Source organism: Astyanax mexicanus, chromosome 1 (assembly GCF_023375975.1).
Source record: "Astyanax mexicanus isolate ESR-SI-001 chromosome 1, AstMex3_surface, whole genome shotgun sequence".
NCBI classification, from domain to species: domain Eukaryota; kingdom Metazoa; phylum Chordata; class Actinopteri; order Characiformes; family Acestrorhamphidae; genus Astyanax; species Astyanax mexicanus.
In genome coordinates, this window is record NC_064408.1 from 61,209,669 (window position 1) to 61,231,485 (window position 21,817).

Sequence of the window (21,817 nt, forward strand, 5' to 3'; positions counted from 1 at the left end):
GCTGAATTTATAAAGCACTCTTACTGGTCAGGTCATCCAGGAGTTGGCATCGCAGGTCAAAATACTCAGTGCACTGAGAAAGCAACCTAGAGGACAAAATATCAGAGCTTCAGTCATGTAAACATTACTGTCTCCAAGCAATGCACATTCAATACATGTGATGAAGTTGATCTACATTAACTTAATCTATATTCAGTATATATTCTAAATATGGATGCGAGTGTGTATAAATGAGAGAGAGAGAGAGAGAGAGAGAGAGAGAGAGAAAGAAAGACAAGTAAAGAGAAAGAGAGACCTTTGGTTGATGCCCCTCATAAGGCTGGTGGGAGACCACAGTGGGAGCTGAGCAGTCAGCACCACCTTCAGAAGGAACAGGTTGGGCTTTTGCAGGTCTGAGTGCGCTGACGTATCGGTCTGACTCAGAGTGTACAGCTGATCACAGGCCACCCGCCGGATCTGTTTGTGTAGGTGTGTGTGTGTGTGTATGTGAATTTTAGTGGAAAGGGAGTAAAAGGACAGATTAATTATACAGTCAGAGGGAAGGAAAAAAAATCAAGCTTAGTTATATAACTAAATATGACTAAAATTCTTACTAACCTCTGCACTGGAAGATCCCAGCAGGATATCGATGATAAAATCCGTCACACAGGGCAGATTATAAAAAGAAGCTGTAGAGAAACAGTAAAACATTCTTCAGCATGATCCTGTAGCAGCTTATGTGTTTGATTTTAAAGTTGTCCTAATAACTATTTTCGTTTGGGCAATACATTGTCTCAATAATCAATGATATGTAAATATAATAATGCTATTACACTTTTAAGCATAGTATTTTTTTCTTAAGAAAATTTTGACATTGGGACATTTGACATGCTAAATATTTCAATATCCTAATTGAGTAAAACATGAATGAAAAAAAAAAAAAAAAAAAAATCAATATCGACTGGTAAAAGTCGACATCCCAACTCATTTATTTTAGTGGTTTCTCCTTGTTAAGAAGAATCTAATGTGTGACACTGAGGTCAGGTAAAAAGAATGAGGTCATCTAATTGTAAAATGAGTCGATAATATAATGACCAGTATCACAACAGGCCTAGTTTGATATAGCAATATTGTTTTTAAAGATAATACTGGCTGTATTATTAGTCCAATATGCTTAGTCCATATCTGTTTTCTATAGAGTACATGGAACAATTTAAGCTTTTCTTCAGTTCTATCAATGGTTTTAACAACAATGTAAATTCTGAAAGAGCTAATATCTACAATGTTAGCTATAAAATGTGCAGGCCCATGGCCTCCTGTCATGAGAGAGAAAGAGAGAGAGAGAGAAAAAGCACTTATATCTTTGTGTGAGCACTTACAGAGCTGCTGGCAGCGGAGCTGCAGACAGGTGACCAGCAGAGAGAGCGCTTCCCGGGCGATGATGGTGTCTTTAATGGACACACACTGCTGTTTGACACAGATACCAGCCTGTAGAGTGGTGGCCTCCCCCTCACTGCTGGAGCTGCAGTTACTGCCTGTGACCCACAGAGGGCCACACGCACAACAAAATGAAAAATTGAGTTCATTTCAGTAGACACATTAGTGAGATAAGCACAACACATTTTGTTAAGCCTCAGTATATGGTTACTAAAATTATTTGAAGGCAGGTAGTTACTGGTTCCTGTCCACTATCAGCTCATATGTATTTAAACAGTTTGAAAGAACTTGAATCAACATGTGAATATATTTCACCTGTGCTGCTGACCCTGCTGCGGACCCCCAGAGGCAGTAGTGAATTAGTGCTCTCTCGGATTGGCTGACTGCTTCCTACAAGGTCCAATCGACCAGCAGCAGCAGCCCAGGTGAGCCGCATGAAGCACGCCACCGTGGAAGTGAAGTCCCCCACCTCCATTGTCTACAGCCAATTAAGAAGAAAGAAAGAAAAAAGAACACAAATGTCTGTTTGAAATTTATAGAAGTTAGGACACTTATGTAGTAAGTGTGTATGTAGTAAAGTATTTAAAATGTAGTTTGATGTCTAAACTTTCTTCCTCACTTATTTTGCTCACAGAAGATACACAACCAATTTGTAAAAAAATACCTCACATATTAGGACTGAAAACGTGATAGAAAGCTTTGTCCAAAGCAAAAATGAAGGATAAGATCTTTTACAGGTGCTCTATGAGATGTTTGATGAAGCTGCTCATCATTTAGTAAATCAAGTGATCAAACTGATCTTATAAGAAGACATTGCTGTTCCCATTCTGCCTTTCTCTCTGAAAACTTTCCACTGCTTTCTGTAATAACTACATACCACAGTACTCTACTTTTACTTTCAATACTTTAGTAGTAAATTTAGTAAACTACAATACTAAAGTACAAAAAATGTTGAATACTTAGTACTTCCATTTGAGTGTGGGGCCTAAAGAACTTGTACTCAAGTATCTTTATTAATAGAGCACTTTTACTCAATTCTGGGTCTCTAGCATTTTTTCTTTTTTTAATTCCTTAATTTTTTTGTTTCAAAAATCATTAGTGTGCCTTATAATCCAATGCAGATTGTGTATAAAAATATACCAGAAAATAGATGTTTATTGATAGTGCACGTTATAATCCTTGTACCTTGTAGTGCAAAAAATATGGTACATGTCTGGTTATTAGTTTAGTTTGATTGTGACTTGGATATTGATCAGACAGCATTTTACTAGAAATCAAAGCTTAATTCCCAAGGGGTTACATATTTTTATTTAGTAATGCTAAACTGTATACTGTTGTTAATGCAAAAATGAATGTACAGCATTGCAGAGTCAGAAAATGAATGTTAATCCCTTTAAAACTACTTTATACCAAAACACAGTTAAAGGCAAGTTCTTAAGCTTCCATTGTATTTTGGTTCATCACCCTAATATTACAGGGATTTTCTGAATAATTCTGAAATATATTTACAGTGTACATTCTCAAATAAATTAAGCTTTGTGCACATACAGCCTCAGACACACACCTGAATGGCAACCCGTGCTGCTGGTATGATCTCCTCTACTCTAATGGAGGAGCGGTCAGACATGGACATCTGCCTGTAGGACGATTTCTCTGGAGTTCCACAGAGGGAGAGCTGTCGTCCGCCCTGCCTGCCAGCATTGCGGAAGGGTCGTGAGGACAGAGTGTCCAGACCTTCCTTGTTCAGCTCCTCGTCCAGGATGCTCGGCATGGTCTGTCCTACCAGCAAGAACCTGCAGGGGGAGTCAGAGAGTGAGAGTCCTGGAGAGCATTTCGTAAATACTGTGCGCTCAAGAAGATGTGAGGACATACCTGGCGAGCTGCAGGCAGATGGAGTAGACACCCTGTCTGGTCTCATAGTCCACCTCAGAGGGGATGGAGTCTCTCTGCATGACATTAACTACCAGGCTGAGGACACACACAAAACACTTACACTGTCAGAAATGGCTACTGAACAAATCTAGCTCAAAGTAAATTATTTTTTCAATGACAAAATCCTACATTGTCTTATTCAGCAAAGCCAGTGCAGCTTAAACACAGCTCACACAAATCAGACAGAGCAAACAGTTATTTACCTGAGGCCTCCAGCTTTCAGGAAGTTTTCACAGAAAGACTTCACACTGGTCTTAGCCATCTCATCATCAGAGGTAGGCATCAGTTTGGAGCTCAACACCTTCAACAGAAGAACAGAAGGAAAGTTTAGTTCAGGGGTATTTAATTAGAATTCAGTATGGTCCAGTTAGAGAAAGTTTTGACAGGCCAAGGTCTGGACCGATTGTTAACGTGTGTTATGATTAAGTGCTATATCCTGTAAGGTTGTTAAACTGAATGATGAAAAAATGTATAATAAAAATAATAATAATAATAATAATAAATGCCTCTCTGGCCAGATTTTGCATACATTCCTCATCTGTCTCTCTGTCGCGCTCGGCGTGACTTTAGTTTCCGCCAGTTCTAGTTTTTCCGCCAGTTCTCCCTGTCTCCTTATAAAAGGCGTTTTTTTTTTACGGCCGCGTCCCAATTCAACAGCCGGAGCAGCGGGACCACAACCCTGACAACACGGGTTCGATCCCGCGTGAGGAGCGGTGTGTTTATTCATTTCTTTTTTCCTTACCGCGTCTGCACAGATCTGATTGACTGAAGAGAGCGTTTGATGATCTTACACTACACGTGATTGGTCTGTGAGTTTACTGCGCCGTAATAAAGCATGTATACAATTAAATCCTTCTCGGTCCGCCCATTAATGACCTCTGGTTTAGTCACTTTCATGCCTTGTTTCTCAAAAACATAATATTTCAAGAAGAAGAAGAAAAAAAAACATTTACATTTACATGTAAGGCATTTAGCTGATGCTCTTATCCAGAGCAACTTACAAGGTTATTTCTATTAGAAAGGCGGGCCAATTTAGTGTTAGGAGTCTTACCCAAGGACTCCACTGTGCCACACCAACCATGTAAGCATATTTTATTTCAAGCCTATTTAAAGCATTTTTAATTATCTCTTCAACATAAAATTCTGATACAATATTAAAAAAAAACATTTTTTCAGGACAGTCAAGGTTTGTATGCATTTCTTTGTGTGGTCATTTTGTAAAATCATGTAAAATGTTTTTATTTTTTATTTTTTAAGAATTAGTTTTGTTAATTAACTTAGCTTGACTTTGAATTAGAAGAAAAACTTGTCGACACCCTTGTTTCTACTACTAGTTACTAGAGTTGCATGAAATGTGCCTTTTAATCCGGTGTGCCTTATATATCAAAATAGACCAGACGTTCATTGATAGTGCGCTTCATAATTCAGTGCACACAATTCCTCTATTTTGGCGGCATCAAAGATTTGACCCCAAAGACCCTGATTAACAGCCTCCACTGATGTGTGTTATATGTATGTGTGTATGCACCTCAAGATTGTAGAGCACTCTGAAGGTGGACATGCCCGGAGCAGAGGAGCGAAAGAGGGACTCCAGGATGGACGCTGCACTCTGCTGATGCTGCTGTTTGCTGGATAAAGATGGAGACTTGGAGGCCTGAGAGCCGGAACCCAATGTGAACAATGTTTTCTGCACCACATGAGACAGGGAGAAAGAGGGGAAGAGAGAGAGGGAGGGAGGGAGGGAGGGGGGAAGGAGGGGAGGGGGGAAAGAGAGACAGTGAGAGAACAAGTGAGAGGAGAGAGTGTTATGCACGTACTGTTCTCTCACATACTGGTATTTATCAAACTGATAAACAAACTGAGCTTTCTGAATGTGCTGCGAGTCACATGGCTTTGTCTACACATTGAGTCATCCTGCATGTTGCCAATTGGATAATACTGTGAAGAGGACTTTACAGACAAATATGAGCAGAATGTAGAAAGAAACAGTGTATATCGTCGCTGTCCTATGAAAAACACTGTTCTCCATTTTTGTTCATTTTTGTTTACTACATAATTTGAACAGACAAACTGTCCCTCACACTGTGGCAAAATTTCTTGATGAACGAACCAATAGAAACTCTTTAAAATGACATGAAATAAACTTGTTTTACATTGACTTTCACTGAAAGTTTACAAGGTTTTTTCTCTCTCCTCTAAAGTTGCTATATAGGAAATAAGTGTTTTTCATTGGACAGTGACGTAATATGAAGTTGTGCAGTCTTCTCTATGGTACCTGGTGGCTCCAGACGCTGGATTCTTTTGGCACAAAGTTATCCAGAGCATCCTGCACCTCTGGATCAGTCGGGATGAGCAGCAACAACTTCCTTACCCTCAGGGTTATCCTGTAAGACCCACACACAGAACACACAACTCACATGTATACACTTACATTTATAAATCACAGATGCCACAATTCTTATTAATCTATTAATCAGACCTGCCAGCATCTACACATAACGGGCACACATTTTGACCTCCTAACTACACTTCTATGATTTTTATTCTGTTTCTGATATTCTGAAGTACAAATATAGTTTGATCTCACATTTTCCTCATGTTCTCCCAAATTTGAGAATGCCGGCATCCACTCGTGCTGTTATACTGTTTGTGTTTAGCACCAACGCTAATCCAGCAAACTACCTATCGAGCCATCCGCTACTTTCCTCCAAACCTTTGAAACAGAATCACTGTGCTGAAGACTCTCAAGCTCCCAGTTAAATTCAGTAACTCAGCAAATTACAATATATAAAACTGCCCTGACATGAACAAGAAGCAAAACACTTTATTCATACCCAGATCAAACACAGATCAGCCAAAACAATAAAAACAGCTCTGTATATATATATATACACACATTTCACTGGTCAGCCATAACATTATAACCACCTTTCTGTTTCTGCTTTCATTGTAGCTGGTTTTAATTTTGTGGCTGGAGCTTGCTTAACCAATACCCTAACAACATTAATCCTAGATTTCAGTATTAACTTTGTGATTTTTTCAAGTAAATATAAAAAATGCCAAGAAGCCAAATAAACAGCGGGAAACATTATGGATTATTACTTTAAAAGTACCTTTATAAAGCATCCTGTATAGAAGAAAAATACATCAAGATGCATCTATAATCATTTTATGATCACATTGCAGACATCTGAATTGTAAATGAATAGAAAGGTCCCTACTTAGACTTATGAGTAGCATAATGGGCATAGCTTAGTGGTTTAGCACATTTGCCTCCCAGAACTGGAGTGTTGGGTTCAAATCTGGGTGGTTGCCATGTTCTCCCTGTATCAGCATGGGTTTTCTCCATGTTCCTCAGTTTTTCTCCCACAGGGCATGGAGGTAAATTGAACACTCTAAAATGACCCAGAAAAATTGAACACTAAATAGATTTGGTGTGTATATGTAAGTTTCTGTGTGTGTAAATGTAGGTATGACTATGATCCCAGATATGGATTGACATTCTGTCTTTGTTTAATGCTGTAGTGCCCAATGCAGTACTCCAGGTGGATGGTTGTTTCCGGTTGAGAGTACGCTGTGTGCTATTGGCTTCTGCTTCAAACTGGTGTATGGATGAGTGCTGAGTATAAACATAATTCTAATGCATCCTTGTGTTTCTAGAAATGTACAATATATAACTTAATTCATTCATTTATTCATAAAGATCAATATACAATATGCACTGTTTATCTGTTAAACAGGAATATAAGACTATCAAAATGATAAACATGTTGTGCTGTAGCCTTACCTGGGCTCCTCTAGGTTGGCAAGCTGATACAACATCTCAAACACATTACAGACTAATGCCATCACCACACCGGGCAGAGACTTCTCCTAGAACACACAGGAAAATATAGAAGTGGGTTTTACATACATCACAAACAATGCCTTTCAGATAAGAGTGCATGAATGTGTGAGAGAGAGAGGGAGAGAGAGAGAGAGAGAGAGAGAGAGAGAGAGAGAGAGAACCATGTACTGCAGACTGGAATCTGTGCTGGGGGAGGGGTGTGTGTTTGTTTGTACCTGCTCTAGTGCATATGCAGAGTTGAAGACTCCACTGCTGCTGGAGCTGGCGGAGGCAGAGCTGTCTGCAGAGCTGCCAGAAGGAGTGCCTGTTCCTGAGCTCTTCACCGTCAGACTCTGCTCATCAGAGAAACCCAGCTGGTTCAGAAGCTTCTGATCCCGGTTCATCGTCAGCTGAACAGAAATACCAGAACATAAAAACATATTAGGACTAGGGGTGGGCAATATAATATCGTATACAATATATCGTGACACAGAAATATCATGATATAAAAAATCCATATTGTGATAATAGGGCTGTTCTGTCTTAAAAGTAGTCTGTTATTTACTGTGAAGTTTTAAGTGTATTTATTGTATAATTGTTTTAGTTAGCAGTTTTTATCGTCGCTTTCCTATGAAAAACACTTATCTCCATTTTTGTTAATTTTTAGTTTACTACATAATTTGAACAGACAAACTGTCCCTTACACTGTGCCAAAATTTCTTAATGTATAGACTAATAGAAACTCTTCAAAATGACCTGAAATAAAACTCTTTTTTCATTGACTTCCACTGAAAGTTCACAAGCTTTTTTCTGTTTTGGAGATCAGTGTTTTTCATTGGACAGCGACGATATGCATGCACTAAATATTCTGCAATATTTTTTGCTGCATTATATTATTTTATGCTAAATTATTTGTTTTGCCACATTATGATTATACTGTTATACCATTATACTTTATTCCTGAAATTAATTAATTATTTTTCTGTTCCTACATCGCCAAGTATATTGTTATCGCAAAAATAGCCTGAAATATCGTGATATTATTTTAGAGCCATATCGCCCACCCCTAACTAGGACTGAACTAACTTTTGTAAAATACTCTAAACCAATAGGAGCAGCATATTCATTGAGTAACACTGCATGTTCCAAAACATCTGCTTTAACAAAAAAGGTTAAGTAAAACTCAAACATAAAAAATACTACACTAATAACCACTGCCAGAGAAATGATAGGATTAGATTAGCTGTGAACAAACAAAAGCACACACAAAAAGCTAAAAAAACGAAAAAAAAAAAAAGCTTACGATTTTTGCTTATCTATTTGGACGATGTGTATGAATGTCAGAGGGGGTACTCTTTGTCATGTTCTATTCAATTAGTAATTTAAAAAAAGGTTTTGCGAAGTTTTTTTTTTAACCATAGCTGCATTTACTTTATTTTTTGCTTTTTATTTTTCTAAAAATCATCAGCGCGCCTTATAATCTGGTGTGCCTTATGTATGAATTCTATCAGTCAGGTATTAAGGAGCAGTAAAACAGTATTAAAGGAGTTTTAGTTTAGTTCTTCAGCCCTGAAACTGGAGCAGTATTAGCATTAGCCGCTAACTGCTATTTCCCTGTTCAGAGGGGAGTATTATCAGCCTGTATCCTGCTGCTATCCCCAGCTAGCACTGCTGGACCAGCATTAGCATTAACCCTACTGTGCTAAGCGCTAGCTCTTTAGCCGCTCAGAGGTGAGTATTATCGGCCTGCATCCTGCTGCTAAACCCGGATTGCACTGCTGGAGCAGCATTAGCATTAGCTGGTAACTGCGCTAGCCTTTTTTTGTCATTCAGAGGGAAGTATATTGGACTGTATCCTGTGCATTTACCGTGGTGAAACAAGCTAAGTGGGACGATGGCTGAGATCCTCCTGGCTTACTGGAACACTCAAGCAGTTAGCCGCTAATGCTAATGCTCCAGTCTTAGTGCTGGAGAAATTCGGGAATCTAAGCTTACTGTAAATAAATGGAAGCGCTTTACTCACCCAAATAAAGATTTCTTTCAGTAGAGAAATCTGTGTAGATTTACATCCAGCACTTGTTTGACTTCAAAAGAAAGTCTTTTTTTATTACAGATTTGTTTACTTAGCTTAGCTTTACTTGCTTTTAAACCCCACCCATCACCCAGCAGAGAGACCTGCTGAATTAACAATTTCCTTATAGTGTCTCTTAAAATGTGCCTTACAATCCGGTGAGCCTTATGTGTGAACATATACCAGAAAATAAACGTTCATTAATATCGTGCCTTATAACACGGTGCGCCTTATAGTGTGAAAAAGACGGTAATCTTCTTTGATATTTGTTTTATTAGTACTTTTGTATTTGACCAGTAATTGCTCAGCATAAACTAAAATGTTTAGACAACAAACTATTTTCTGCCTTGGTGTAGCAATACTGACACATGCTTTAAGTAAGAAATGACTGGTCTGGATCACAGAGCATGTGTGTGTGTCTGTCTCACCATGCTGTCGTTGGCGAATATCTGCACATTGTCCACCGGGCAGCTGAGCTGCTCAGCAATCTTCCATCTGATGCTCCCAATCGTCTCATTGCTGTGAGCCTACACACACAAACACACACAGGACTCGGTATTATTTTGTATAAAGCAAAGTCAATTTAAGAGCAGCATAAATCATTAACAAAGAACAGGGTGTCTGTGACTCATGCCTTAGCTACTCTCAGTCTTTCAGTGCAGTAACCACTCACCATTTATGGATAAAGAGGTGTGTGTACTAATCTTCCATGTAAGGGTCTGGATAAAAACTGCTGTGTGTGTGTGTGTGTACATATATTTGAGAGGGATATTAAATAGAGGTCAGGGCTTGTGTCTTAATACGAGGTGTTCAGCATGTGGTTGTACCTCCAGAGTAAAAGTGTCTTTGGTAGATTCGTAGGTGATGTGGAGAGTCACAGGATGGCCGTTGTAAGAAGCTCCATGAGGTAGAATAGTGCGAGGAACAGAGTACAGATCCTGAGAAAAGGATAATAAAAAAAAAAAAACATTCATTCATATATCTACAGCACATACTACATATCTTGATAAGCTATATGTATGATAAGCTATATTGACAGCATATATAAAGACAATATCAGCTCTGCATAAATTATTACTGCATCAAAACACTGCAGTATTATTATTGGCCCCATACATTACAGTATTTTTTGGTTTGTGCATTGCCATAAGTGTGCATTTAAATCCTTCTCAACTTGCAGTGTGTGGTGGATAAAATCACTACTACACACATGGAAGACTGCACGTTTAATTTCCTTTCCAGACAGCCAGTGTTATGTCAATAATAATCCTACAGCAAGATTATTTAATATTATACTATTTATGACGATGCAGTGTGATTGGCTGAAAGGCATTCTGTTAATATCTTTTGATAACAGCACACCACTCCAAAAACAGCGGTCCCCACCGATTTCAGGAGGACCAGAGATCTGTACTCTAAACCGCTCACAGGCTTAAAAGCAGCATTCACATTTGACCTTTCAAAAGAGCCAGTGCTTTTCTTTACTGTCTGGATTGTTGTCAATTTGATTATGTGACAACATGATGCAAACACAGGGCTACTAAACTCATCTCTGATAAAATTCTTGTCGCAGGGATGCAAAAGTTTTATTACTGAGGGCCCTTCTAAATTTTATTACATGATGTTTCCCTAATAAATTATTCAAATATGAACAGGGCATAACCAAAGACATTGTGAACAAACATCAACAACAAATTTAATCAAAATTACAACAAACTATTACAAATAATAGAAATCTCCGCACCATTTGCCATGCCATTTTGATGAATGTTCTGATTTAGATTTAATATGTCATATTACACAAAAAAACAAAACAAAAAAAAAACAAAAACACTACGGATAAGGCAGATTTCTTTGTCATTTTTTTGGCTAGCTATACATAAAGAGAAACTGATCTATGAGGAATCTTTGTTTATAATCAAGTGCTGCTGCATTTAAATCAGCAATGCTTTTTGTGTTTTCATCTTCTCTAAACATGAGGTAATAACAATTGTTGATTTTTAGTTTACAATAACTGTCCCTTATACTATGTAATCATTTCTTGATGATTGGATCAATAGTAATTCTTCAAAATTACCCAAATAAATTTTAGTTTTTTTTTTTGTATTGACCTAAGAATGATTTTATCTCCATTCTGTAAAGCTGCTGTTTTTCAGATACGTTTTTGTTGCATATTGAACTTGTTTTAACATAGTTAATTATTGACTGTATGAATCAAACCAACCTGTTAATTACTCCTCTTATATATTTTATACAGATGGATCAAAAGTTACAAAACAAAAGCGGTGAGATTATCACCACCGTTCTTAAAATAAACATCATTTTCATCTGCAAAAGTACTTACACTTTGTAGTAATCACTAATGCTACAGAGCACATTTTGTACCAGTGAATGTGCCTCTTAGGAATAAGTGCTGAATAAAAAGTCTATAAAATGGCATTTAATGAACATCTGAAAAGAATTCTGAAATCTCACCTCGATGGTGAGGACATATCGCTCAGCCAATAACAGCAGCCTCTCAATGATCACCAGCTTAGTAGACCTGTGGAAGAAATGTAATGCCCAATTATAATGATAATGCCCCCTATGAAAATGCCCTAAATGAATATGCACCAACTAAGTCCAAAGCTCTGTTCTACCTGGAAGGTGATTGTACTGATGTGGCAACTGTCGGCATGGCAGTGGCTGTCAGCATCTTGGTAGCTCGGGTAACAGCATGAGTCAAGGTTGGGCCACCCAAGGCCGAGCTGGCAGCCTTCATGGAGCGAGAGAAGAGATGTAGAGCAATTAAATATAAAGTAAATCAACTGTAGGCCCAACCTGCTGACAAATTTTATTTTATACTTACCTCCAACCTTTTATAACAATCAGCAATGAACTTCTTGTGTAAAGACACTGAATCCTGTAAGCACAAGCAATAATGACTAAACCACACAATAATAAATCTTTTCAATGTAAGTAACATACGTAAAGATAGACGAAAAAGATAAAAGCATATAGACGAGTGAATGTGTTCAGTGTGTGTGTGTGTGTGTAAAGACCTTCTTCATTTTGGGGTTGAGGTTTATGTAACTGTAGGTGATGATGAGCTGAATGGCCTCATTGGCGATGTCCTCGTCAGGTGACTCCATGGCAATTCTCCAGATGAAGTCCATCCCAATGAGGTCCAAGCGTTCGACACACTGTTCATGTAAAAGAAATAAAAAAAAATTATAGACTGAAAAAAAAATATATATAATGCAAGTGTTTCTTTGTCTGTAGGATAAATATTGTACTGCAAGACACCCATGCTAAAAATGTTTTGGTACTAACATCCCTTGCTAATCACCAGTCTTACCAGTAGAACTGCAACGATTAGTTGACGTAATCGACAACAATAAAAATATTGTAGACGCGGAATTTCATTGTCGCCGCATTCATGTGTGATGGAGCGCGCGAGCCAGAGACATAAAAGAAGTGAGAAATAAAGCCTCCTGATTGGCCTCACCTTATGCTTATTTGGCCAGTGAGGTTTCAGTGTGGGCGGGACTTGCAGCACGAGACAGAGCGCACGAGATTTAGTGAACACAAACAAATTACAATTATCTGACTCCGCAGTACTCTAGTCTGGATATGGAGAAATAATGACAGTTCTGCTCACTGCACAGTTTAAACACTGACTTCTATATTACTTGTGGTGGTTAAACTACTGCAGAAAGCTTGATAAGGTTGGTTTAAACAGGATTACCTCCTTTATTTACATTAATAACGCTAGACAGAGTAGCTGGCTAAGTGTTAGAGAAATACTGTATTCTGTACACTGTATTAAAATTGTTAATAGTAACTATATAATATACAGCCTTGGAAAAAAATAAGAGACCATGATTAGTTTCTTTGATTTGTTCTTTGAATATCTCTGAGATATAATCAAGAGGAAGATGGATGAGCACAAGCCATCAAATCAAGCTGAACTGTTAAAATTTTTGCACCAGGAGTGGCATAAAATGATCCAAAATGCACAAATGGTCTTGGGCCCTAAACGTTTAACAGTGAATGTGCAGTAAAATATGCATTGAATGAGGAGCCTCACCACTAGAAATTGCAAATAGAGGGCACGGCAAAAAATAATGTCGACTAATTGAAAGAATTATTGTCAGATACTAAAATACTAAAATAGTCGTTAGTTGCAGCCCTACTTACCAGTTGAGTTCCCTGCCGTTTGAGACGATGGTCACAGAGATTCACATTCTCAAAGAAGGTCTTAAAAAGATTAAACCCTGGAAGACAACACAAAGACATCACACATCAATTTAATTTAACAATTAAACAACTGAAGAGTATTCAAGAACTAGTGATAGAGGGCTTTCAATTTGAGAACTCTAAATGTTCTGTATGCTGAGTAAAACAGATAAAAGAGATCAGCTCAGCTCAAGCTGTGTGAATAATACTGAGATTCACTAAGATGGCAGTGCTGTGATGGTCCAAGGCACGGACCGAGGCATAATGTAAACACTGGGATTACAATCGTACCGTTCATAGTAATCTCATAAGGCTCAAGTTTGAGGATCTTCTCTTTGAAGAGCTGCTGCTGAACATCACTCTCCAGATCATGCTGCCCTTTAGTGAACCACTCAAAGCACACCTACAAGAAAGGGGATGAAATATAGATGATTAAATCACGCATTCAACAGCCTACCATGTAAACCAAACAGAGAACGGCAAAGATTCTGAAATATGGTGCTGTACCTCTCGGTCTAGCTCACATACGTCCATGCCAGACACGAGGCACTCCCAGATCTCCTTAGCTCTGTTCCACACCAAGTACAGACTGGCTTCTTGCAGAAAGAACGCCAAAAACTTCAGATGCCCTTCCAAATACTGCAAAGAGATTGAGGTTCCACAAGGGTGAATAATAGGGTACCGTATTCTTTTTGAGGTGCAACTAAAACTCTTTAATTTTCCCAAAAATTGACAGTGCATCTTTTAATCCAGACCACCTTTTGTATGAATTTAACAGTCAGTTTGTAAAAAGCAGTAAAGCAACCCCTCTGAAGTACAGCGTTATACAGGAGTTTCAGTTTAGTTCTCAAGCACTGGGGCTGGAGTAGCATTAGCATTAGCCGCTGACCGCTATTTCACCATTCAGAGGTGAGTATTACCAGCCTGTAGCCTGCTCCTAACCCCGGCTAGCACTGCTGGAGCAGCATTAGCATTACCCGCTAACCGCTGGAGCAGTTAGCCGCTAGCGGTAATGCTCCAGCCTTAGTGCTGGTGAAATGTAGTAATCTAAGCCTTCTGTAAATAAATGAAGCGCTTTACTCACCCAAATAAACAGTTCTCAGGAGAGAAATCTGTGTGGATTGACATCCAGTGCTCGTTTGACTTTAAAAGAAAGTCTTTTTTTTATTACAGTTTTGTTTACTTAGCTTAGCTTTACTTAACTTAGTTAACTTCCCCCCACTACACCCCAACAGCAAACCCTGCTGAATTAGAAGTTCCTTAAAATGTCTCTTTAAATGCGCCTTATAATCCACTGCGCCTTATGTAGGAAAATATACCAGAAAATAGATGTGTATTGATATTGCGCCTTATAAAACAGTGCGCCTTATACAGCAAAAAATAAGGTACAAGAACTCTAAGAATAGCTCTATATTATGATTACTGTTAGGAGTAGTACATTTGAAATCAAATTTGAAAAAAAAAAAAATAAACGACTAATCATGAATTTCTCTACCTCTTGATAAGTATATCGGCCATCGACCAGAGTGGACCCTGAAAGGCCATTGGAGCCAGCGACCGACACGGCCAGACGATGACATGACACCAGAGAACTTGTGATCAGCTTCACAATCTCAAAGTTCTTCTTCAGGTCCTGGATTATACTCTGAGGAAGACATTCAGAAGAAATAAGAATCACATCTGAATCCAGCCTTATTTGGGACCTCCAGTGATACAACTTTAGTTTGGAGTTGTTTGGAGTGTATATATGTATTACCTTGTCCTGTTTCTGGTAGGTCTGTTTGATGAAGGAACGGGTGATCTCGTGGAGCTGCCGTAGAGCTGGAACAACCCACACTGCTTGGGGATTACTCAACTGGGATGACTACAACACAAATACACACGTACACAGAGCAAACAGTGAATCAACTTCAAAATACCTCAAAAATCTAAGCTGTTGTAAATGCTAAAGGAGAACTCCAGTGTGAAATTGACTTTTGGTGTAGTAAAACATGATAAAGAGTACTAACTAGGTGTGGAATAGCCCACCTCTGTTCTCCCATAACTTTCCGAGATCTAGCAATTTTGCGCAGTTTGTCCAAACAGGCTAGAATGGGTTTTAATGGGGCATAATTTGCCCCTGCAGATAAATCCCTTTTTACTTCGTTATCCAGGCTCAAAGTAGCTCCACACCTCATTGGTAGAATCTGGAGAGCCCTGACATTTAGATCGAGGCATTAAGAGCTTTAAAAGAGCACAAGAAGTTTATTAAAAACACTGTTTTCAAACTATAGCTTAACCTAATCACCAGGTGCAGCCATCTTGAAATAAAGTCACGATCACTAGAGTGACGTGCACGTAATGCTGCAGCCTGGAAAGGAACAAACGTGAACTTTTCTGTCTTCTTTTCCCTTCACTTTCTCCTCTGCTATTCCAGCTGAAGCTTAAGTCTGAGCACAGCACACATCCCAGCCACGTCTTCTAGATTGCATACAGCATGTACTTCTGTCAACATTACAGTGCTCGTCACTCTACTGATCATGACTTTACTTTAAGATGGCGGCACCTGGGGATGAAGGTTACGCTACAGGTTGTAAACAGTGATTTTTAAAAAGCTTCTTGTGCACTTTTAAAGTTCTTAATGCCTCGTTTTAAATGTCAGGGCTCTCCGGATTCTATCAATAAGATGTGGAGCTACTTTGAGCCTGAATGACAGTGGAAAAAAGGGCAAGAATATGCCCTGTTAAAATGCATTCTAGCCTGTTTGGACAAACTGAATAAAATTGCTGGATTTCAGAAAGCTGCGGGAGAGCGGAGGTGTGCTATTCAACAAAGGTAAGTTCTCCTTATCATGTTTTACTACAGCAAAAGTCAAATTTTACACCGGAGTGCTCCTTTAAAAAGTTCTAAGACAAACAACAGAATTATAATGGAAAACTGTGGAATAAAGAGAATAAAACAGAGAATTTATTTCAAAGAACTAATCTTAGAGTATTTGAATATCTTTACGTGCTTTTATTATTACCAGTGTTAGGGGTGGGCGATTTAGTATACCAGTAAAAGCCCAATTTATCTGTTACTTTTAGTATTAAATGATCAGAATGAGATCTTATCATATTAGGAGAAATGAGAAATCTCATCGTGCAATTTTAGCATCTCTGTCAATAAAATCTCTGTCAATAATTGTACTGCTAACAGCAATGGGATGGGGGGGTCAGTATAATTGAGTGCAGTGTTGTTAATGGCTATGGAGTGTTTAAGCATTATGGAACTAGTTCAAATGCTCCAAAATAATAATAACACTGATTAAAATCACCCAACCCTAACAAGTCCCCAGAGACACAATAAGCTTTTGATTTGAAGTGAACACACTCATAGCCTAGTGCTGACATGAAATTCAATGAATCTAGACAAAAAAAAAAACAAATACTGTACATTTGACATCCAGCGGGCTCTGAATGTGCACTTTGAAATCAAAGATATTGCATACAGGAAGATGCACATCTCCCCACCCCCCCCCCCCCCCCAAGAATCAACTCTGAATCATCAGTTCACCAATTGTATTCCCCTGGTTGTAACCAAACCCCATCTGTCTGGCCTGTGATATGCTGCCATGAGATTGAAAGTGAGTTGTGATTGGTCAGTGTTAAACGTAAGGGGAGGGTCTTTGTAGGCCCGAGTGCTTCTCTTACTTTAGCCCATGAGCTTGGTTTCTTCCTTCCCCAGGAGCCCGTAAAAAAAGAGACCTGTGTCTCGCTGGTAGACTTTGATTCCTCCTGTATTTGTATCTAAAGACATAAACTGCAGTTGCATTCAGTGAGCTCTGCCGAGAGTTCATGAGTTGATGAGCAGCAACCAAATCACCCTGGCAAAGAGCCTCGAAGCACAGAATGGGAGCGGGAAGGAATGTGCAAGTGCGAGTGTGTGAGTGCGTGTATGTGGGAGGGCAAGCGGCTAGCCAAATATCTGTCTGGCATCAGAGATAGAATGACACCTTAAAACACCCAGCTCAGCTCTTAATATAGCTCTTAGCTCACTGCAGAATACTAGTCACTGCATGGGGACTTTACGTGGGCCCGCGTTCTGTCGTTCTGCAGGTTTTAGAGTGAAAGAGTAAGGAGGAAAATAGAGAATATGTTTAAAGGAATGAAAGACTTGTCACTTTATGAGTTCTGTTCACCAGCAGCAAGCCAACAGCAGCAAACAACAAACAACTCAAATCAGAAAAATCCATCAAAACAGTCACATTTTAGACTTTAGACAACAAAGTAGTATGAATACTATTAGTTCAGTTAACAGTTAGAATCATTAGAAATAGCCTTTAATCAACATTTACTCAACCAGGACATTTTTCTATGTGGTCATCTCTCACCTTCTTGATGTCCTCAATGCACTTGATGATATAATTCCTCTTGACAGTTTCTTTAACAGCATAGGCATCACTCAGGATGGTCAAGTGCTCCTCCAGGGCCTGCTGGACCAGAGTGGTGGGGAGAGTGGGAAGATGGGCCAAGTCCCACAGCACCTCCAACACCTGAGACCCGGGTAAAACAACAAGCGACGTCACATTAAAAAAAAAACAAAAAAAAAAAAACAAAAAAAAAAACAATAAAGAGGGAAAATACCAAAAATACCATTACAGACAAATATAGAATCACAAAATAAACAACAATGCTATCCATGAGTCACACAAAAGACCTGAAATACTGCAGGAAATTGCAGGAAATAAAAAAAAAACTCAACACGAACCTTTCCTGTTGTTGCTTCAGAGCGCGCCTCTCTGCCAATCCTGCCAATCAAACTTAACAGCTTCTGTCTGACCCGATCACTTTCAATCTCCCAACTCTACACATGACAGAAAATTAGTTTGTCAGTAAATATGCATATTAGGTCATCATCATATCAGGTCCTGCCATGTAAAAGAAAAGTGTACTTAGTGTATTTTTTGGAAGTATACTTAACATGGAAAAGTACATACTTTTTAAAACTAAATTATGTACTTAAATGCATACTAAATGTGCTATTTTAGAACAACTTATGGCAACTTAAGTATATTTCAGCTGTAATTAAGCTATATATAAACACAACATAAAAGCATTAAGTTGTGCTTTTGAGCGTTTTTTTTTTTCATATAGCTTCTGCGAACGTAAGTAGATTTAAGTATGTGTTTTTTAAACACTTTTTTTAATACACTTATATTAGTATATTGTAAATGTACTACTTTGCATACTGATGCACATATTGTCTACGCCTTAATGCTACTGGAAAGAATCAACACAACATTACATTTAAAGCATATTGCTTAAAATCACTTTTTTTGGACATACAGATAAAGTATATTTAATGCATATTTTTATAAAGTATATTAAATTAAAAATTCACTTTTAGTATTCTTTACCTAATTTGAACATACTTTTAATGCTTCTAAGTATACCTTCTTATGACAAGGAATATCACAGCCAAAAATGTACCTATGGACAAGTACAGCTGTATAGCTACTGTCAGAATTCTAGCATGGATCAGACATGCATGAGAAGAACCCATAAAACACTGATTAAGGAAATGCTCAGGCAGAATACACAGCAACACCTCACCCCTAAAGCCATACCTTCTGTATGAGGATGAAGAGGTGGCTAAGCTGCTCAAAGTTAAATTTGACAGCAGCAGCAGCAATGATGGTGTGGATGTTTTCTATGACCGTTGAGGACTGGCCAGACTGCACAGAGAACAGAGGGGAAAAAAAGAGAGAGAGCAGTCAGAGAAACTAAATACTACAGCCAGATTATAATATTAACATCTACAGCATATTAAACAACACATGCATTTGCAGACAAGCTGAGAGATACAGAACAGTTGTCTGAAAGCGAAAGCGACTCATGCAATATAATTACATTGCATAATTTCACACAAATATGACTCAAATACAAAGTTACTGTATAAACTATAATCATATTTGTGAATGTACAGTACTGCTGGTGATCAATTCAGGTTAAAAAGAGAAGGAAACAAGATGGGTCTTACCTGTATCCTCCAAATTTTAGAAAGCTCATCCAGTGAGAGTTTACTGCCCAACAGCTCAATGATTCCCTTTATCCTATCACAATACTGTGCCTGGTCAATATTCCCTTTAGCAAAGAAAAAGAGGGGGAAACAAAAGAGAAAAACACAGAAAGAAAAAGAGAGAGGGATTAATGGAAGTGTTTGATAATTAGACACATTCAATTTACACTTTACACAATACAAGTTATAATTGAGTCTAAATTATAATTGTTTACATACTGTTTACAGTACTCTAAGGACTCTATAGTACAACTAGGAACTGTTATGCAATTTGAAGAATTAGAAGATAATCCAATTTAACAACCCTACAAATCAGTGATTTTTGCTGAAGTTTTGTATTTATGAATGTGTGGGACGATGTGTGGAGGTCTCACAACAAACAGTGCAGAGATGAAAAAAAGTCTATTTAACACCCAGCACACAACACACCCCATAAACCACCTAGTGCCCTTCTGCTTAAAAACCTCTACCATACATATACTGATAATAAATACTGTGTCAAATAAAAATACTACTCTAAATTTTCCCTGATACACTTGGAGTAAAAATGCAGGCAAGGATAATTGGCCTACAGATGAGAATTAGAGAGTGAAACTGTGGCAGTCTGAGAAAAGGAAAGTAATACAAAGTGAAAGCAAAAGTAAGGAAGTTAAAGAGAAAGAAGACAACAAAGAGAAAGAGGTACTAAAGTGAAAGTAAGAAATTGGATACAGAACAGTGTGATGGTGTAAAAAATGGAAATAATAATAATGATAATAAGCGAGGAAACTAAGGAAACAGAGCGCGAAAGAGAAAACACATAGAAGTGAGAGCAAATAATAGAAATGTAACATACAGGAGCTAAACTAAAGACCAGGTAAATTCAGGCGCAAAATAACAATGAAACCATACCAGGCCGTCCATCTGGCCACTAAACAGGACAACACACAGATGCATCTCACAGCATGAGAGCAGAGTGTAATCACACCATTCACACAGACTCCCCCAGGCTATCTTCAGAATCTTAACTGTTAAGATTTTTTATTTAATCAATTTACCTTTACATAAAATAAATACTACCAATACTACTGCTACGACTAATACTTCATTATACCCTTTATTAGTAGACAATTGATGGTCTGTTGTGTAAAAATCATCAAAAACTGTGTTATTAGATAAAACTCTTAAACACTAATAAATAAAGACATTATTAGTGAGTGGTAGCATTTTGAGACAATTTCAAGACAATCCAGGTTTATTGCTTTATTTGTCATGTTGTTTATTTTTTGCCATGTAACAGTTAAACACAACAATTGCCAATTTACTATATTCTAAAGTATGGTAATACTCATTCTGAATTTGAGGCTGGAAATTGTTATTTAAGGAGTCAATCCACATCCCAACTTTAGTATATAGTGGTATTATATTGGTTTTTGATTGCAAAATCAGTTCCATTCAAGAGTTCAATTCAATGTATCATTTTCAATTTATATTTCTTTCAATTTAATATTTGGTTTGTAAAAAGGCTCAGTGTTGCGCAATGGATATGTATGATGTTATTATTTATAAGTATTACTGAATAAGTGACAACACTAAATAACATGACCTGAAAGTGTTTATTGTGCATCATTAAACCTAAAGCGCATACATATATATATATATATATATATATATATATATATATATATATATATATATATATATATATATATAGGTGGTACGGTTTAGGGTAACAGACAGAGCGACAGAGTATTGTAAGAGTCCACAACATCCTCTCTATTCTAATTTTAGAAAATTTATGCTAATTTATCATAATTTAGTGTTACACACCATATAATGTAATGTGATGCAATCTGATCCTTTCTTTTAACACAGTAACTAACAGTGCATTCACTTCACAAACTTATACTGATAGAAATAAACTTAAACTACTAAAAAATACTGACATGTTTTCTGGAAAAATCTGATAGCATATGTGTCATATGGGATAATACTGTCTGCTTGCTATATTTATGCGCTTCATGCTAAATAATTAAATGAATAATAAATTAATAAATAATTAATTATTTATTTACTTTATTCTAATTTTGAGCATTTCTTCAGTTGGTATAGTATGGCAGTGAATGGCGAGGTTACCTTCCAGTGCTATCGAGAGGACTGAGTTTTCCACAAGCCAGTCCAGTAGCCGGTCAGTGTCTATGGCGTTCTTCACTGTCTTGGAGACAGTGCTCTCCTCTATCAACTTTGTCACCTAGAACAGCATAGAGAGGTCAGTCAGGCTTAGAGTTTAGATCAGGCCCAAAAAAATCCAGCCCGACCCGGCCTGAACCCGACCA

The 21,817-nt window shown here is 37.9% G+C and overlaps 1 protein-coding gene across 2 annotated transcripts in view; it reads right to left on the minus strand.

Annotated features, from left to right (window-relative positions):
• usp24 (ubiquitin specific peptidase 24) overlaps positions 1–21,817 on the minus strand; it is a 92,117-nt gene that overhangs the window by 29,317 nt on the left and 40,983 nt on the right. Inside the window, exons 11-39 of one of the 2 annotated variants that reach the window (XM_022666020.2) lie at positions 21,618–21,732; positions 19,464–19,567; positions 19,051–19,158; positions 18,192–18,287; positions 17,815–17,976; positions 17,135–17,230; positions 15,220–15,327; positions 14,959–15,108; positions 13,971–14,102; positions 13,755–13,866; positions 13,425–13,501; positions 12,287–12,427; positions 12,094–12,147; positions 11,885–12,000; positions 11,721–11,787; positions 10,073–10,183; positions 9,674–9,772; positions 7,411–7,584; positions 7,136–7,221; positions 5,624–5,732; positions 4,877–5,035; positions 3,552–3,649; positions 3,289–3,384; positions 2,981–3,209; positions 1,732–1,894; positions 1,359–1,514; positions 598–668; positions 296–456; positions 25–86 (exon numbers count right to left, since the gene is read on the minus strand). In XM_022666020.2, coding sequence (XP_022521741.2) covers positions 25–86; positions 296–456; positions 598–668; positions 1,359–1,514; positions 1,732–1,894; positions 2,981–3,209; positions 3,289–3,384; positions 3,552–3,649; positions 4,877–5,035; positions 5,624–5,732; positions 7,136–7,221; positions 7,411–7,584; positions 9,674–9,772; positions 10,073–10,183; positions 11,721–11,787; positions 11,885–12,000; positions 12,094–12,147; positions 12,287–12,427; positions 13,425–13,501; positions 13,755–13,866; positions 13,971–14,102; positions 14,959–15,108; positions 15,220–15,327; positions 17,135–17,230; positions 17,815–17,976; positions 18,192–18,287; positions 19,051–19,158; positions 19,464–19,567; positions 21,618–21,732 — 3,412 coding nt within the window. The remainder of the gene's footprint in view (positions 1–24; positions 87–295; positions 457–597; positions 669–1,358; positions 1,515–1,731; positions 1,895–2,980; positions 3,210–3,288; positions 3,385–3,551; positions 3,650–4,876; positions 5,036–5,623; positions 5,733–7,135; positions 7,222–7,410; positions 7,585–9,673; positions 9,773–10,072; positions 10,184–11,720; positions 11,788–11,884; positions 12,001–12,093; positions 12,148–12,286; positions 12,428–13,424; positions 13,502–13,754; positions 13,867–13,970; positions 14,103–14,958; positions 15,109–15,219; positions 15,328–17,134; positions 17,231–17,814; positions 17,977–18,191; positions 18,288–19,050; positions 19,159–19,463; positions 19,568–21,617; positions 21,733–21,817) is intronic. The other variant, XM_049481394.1, reaches the window with a different exon arrangement.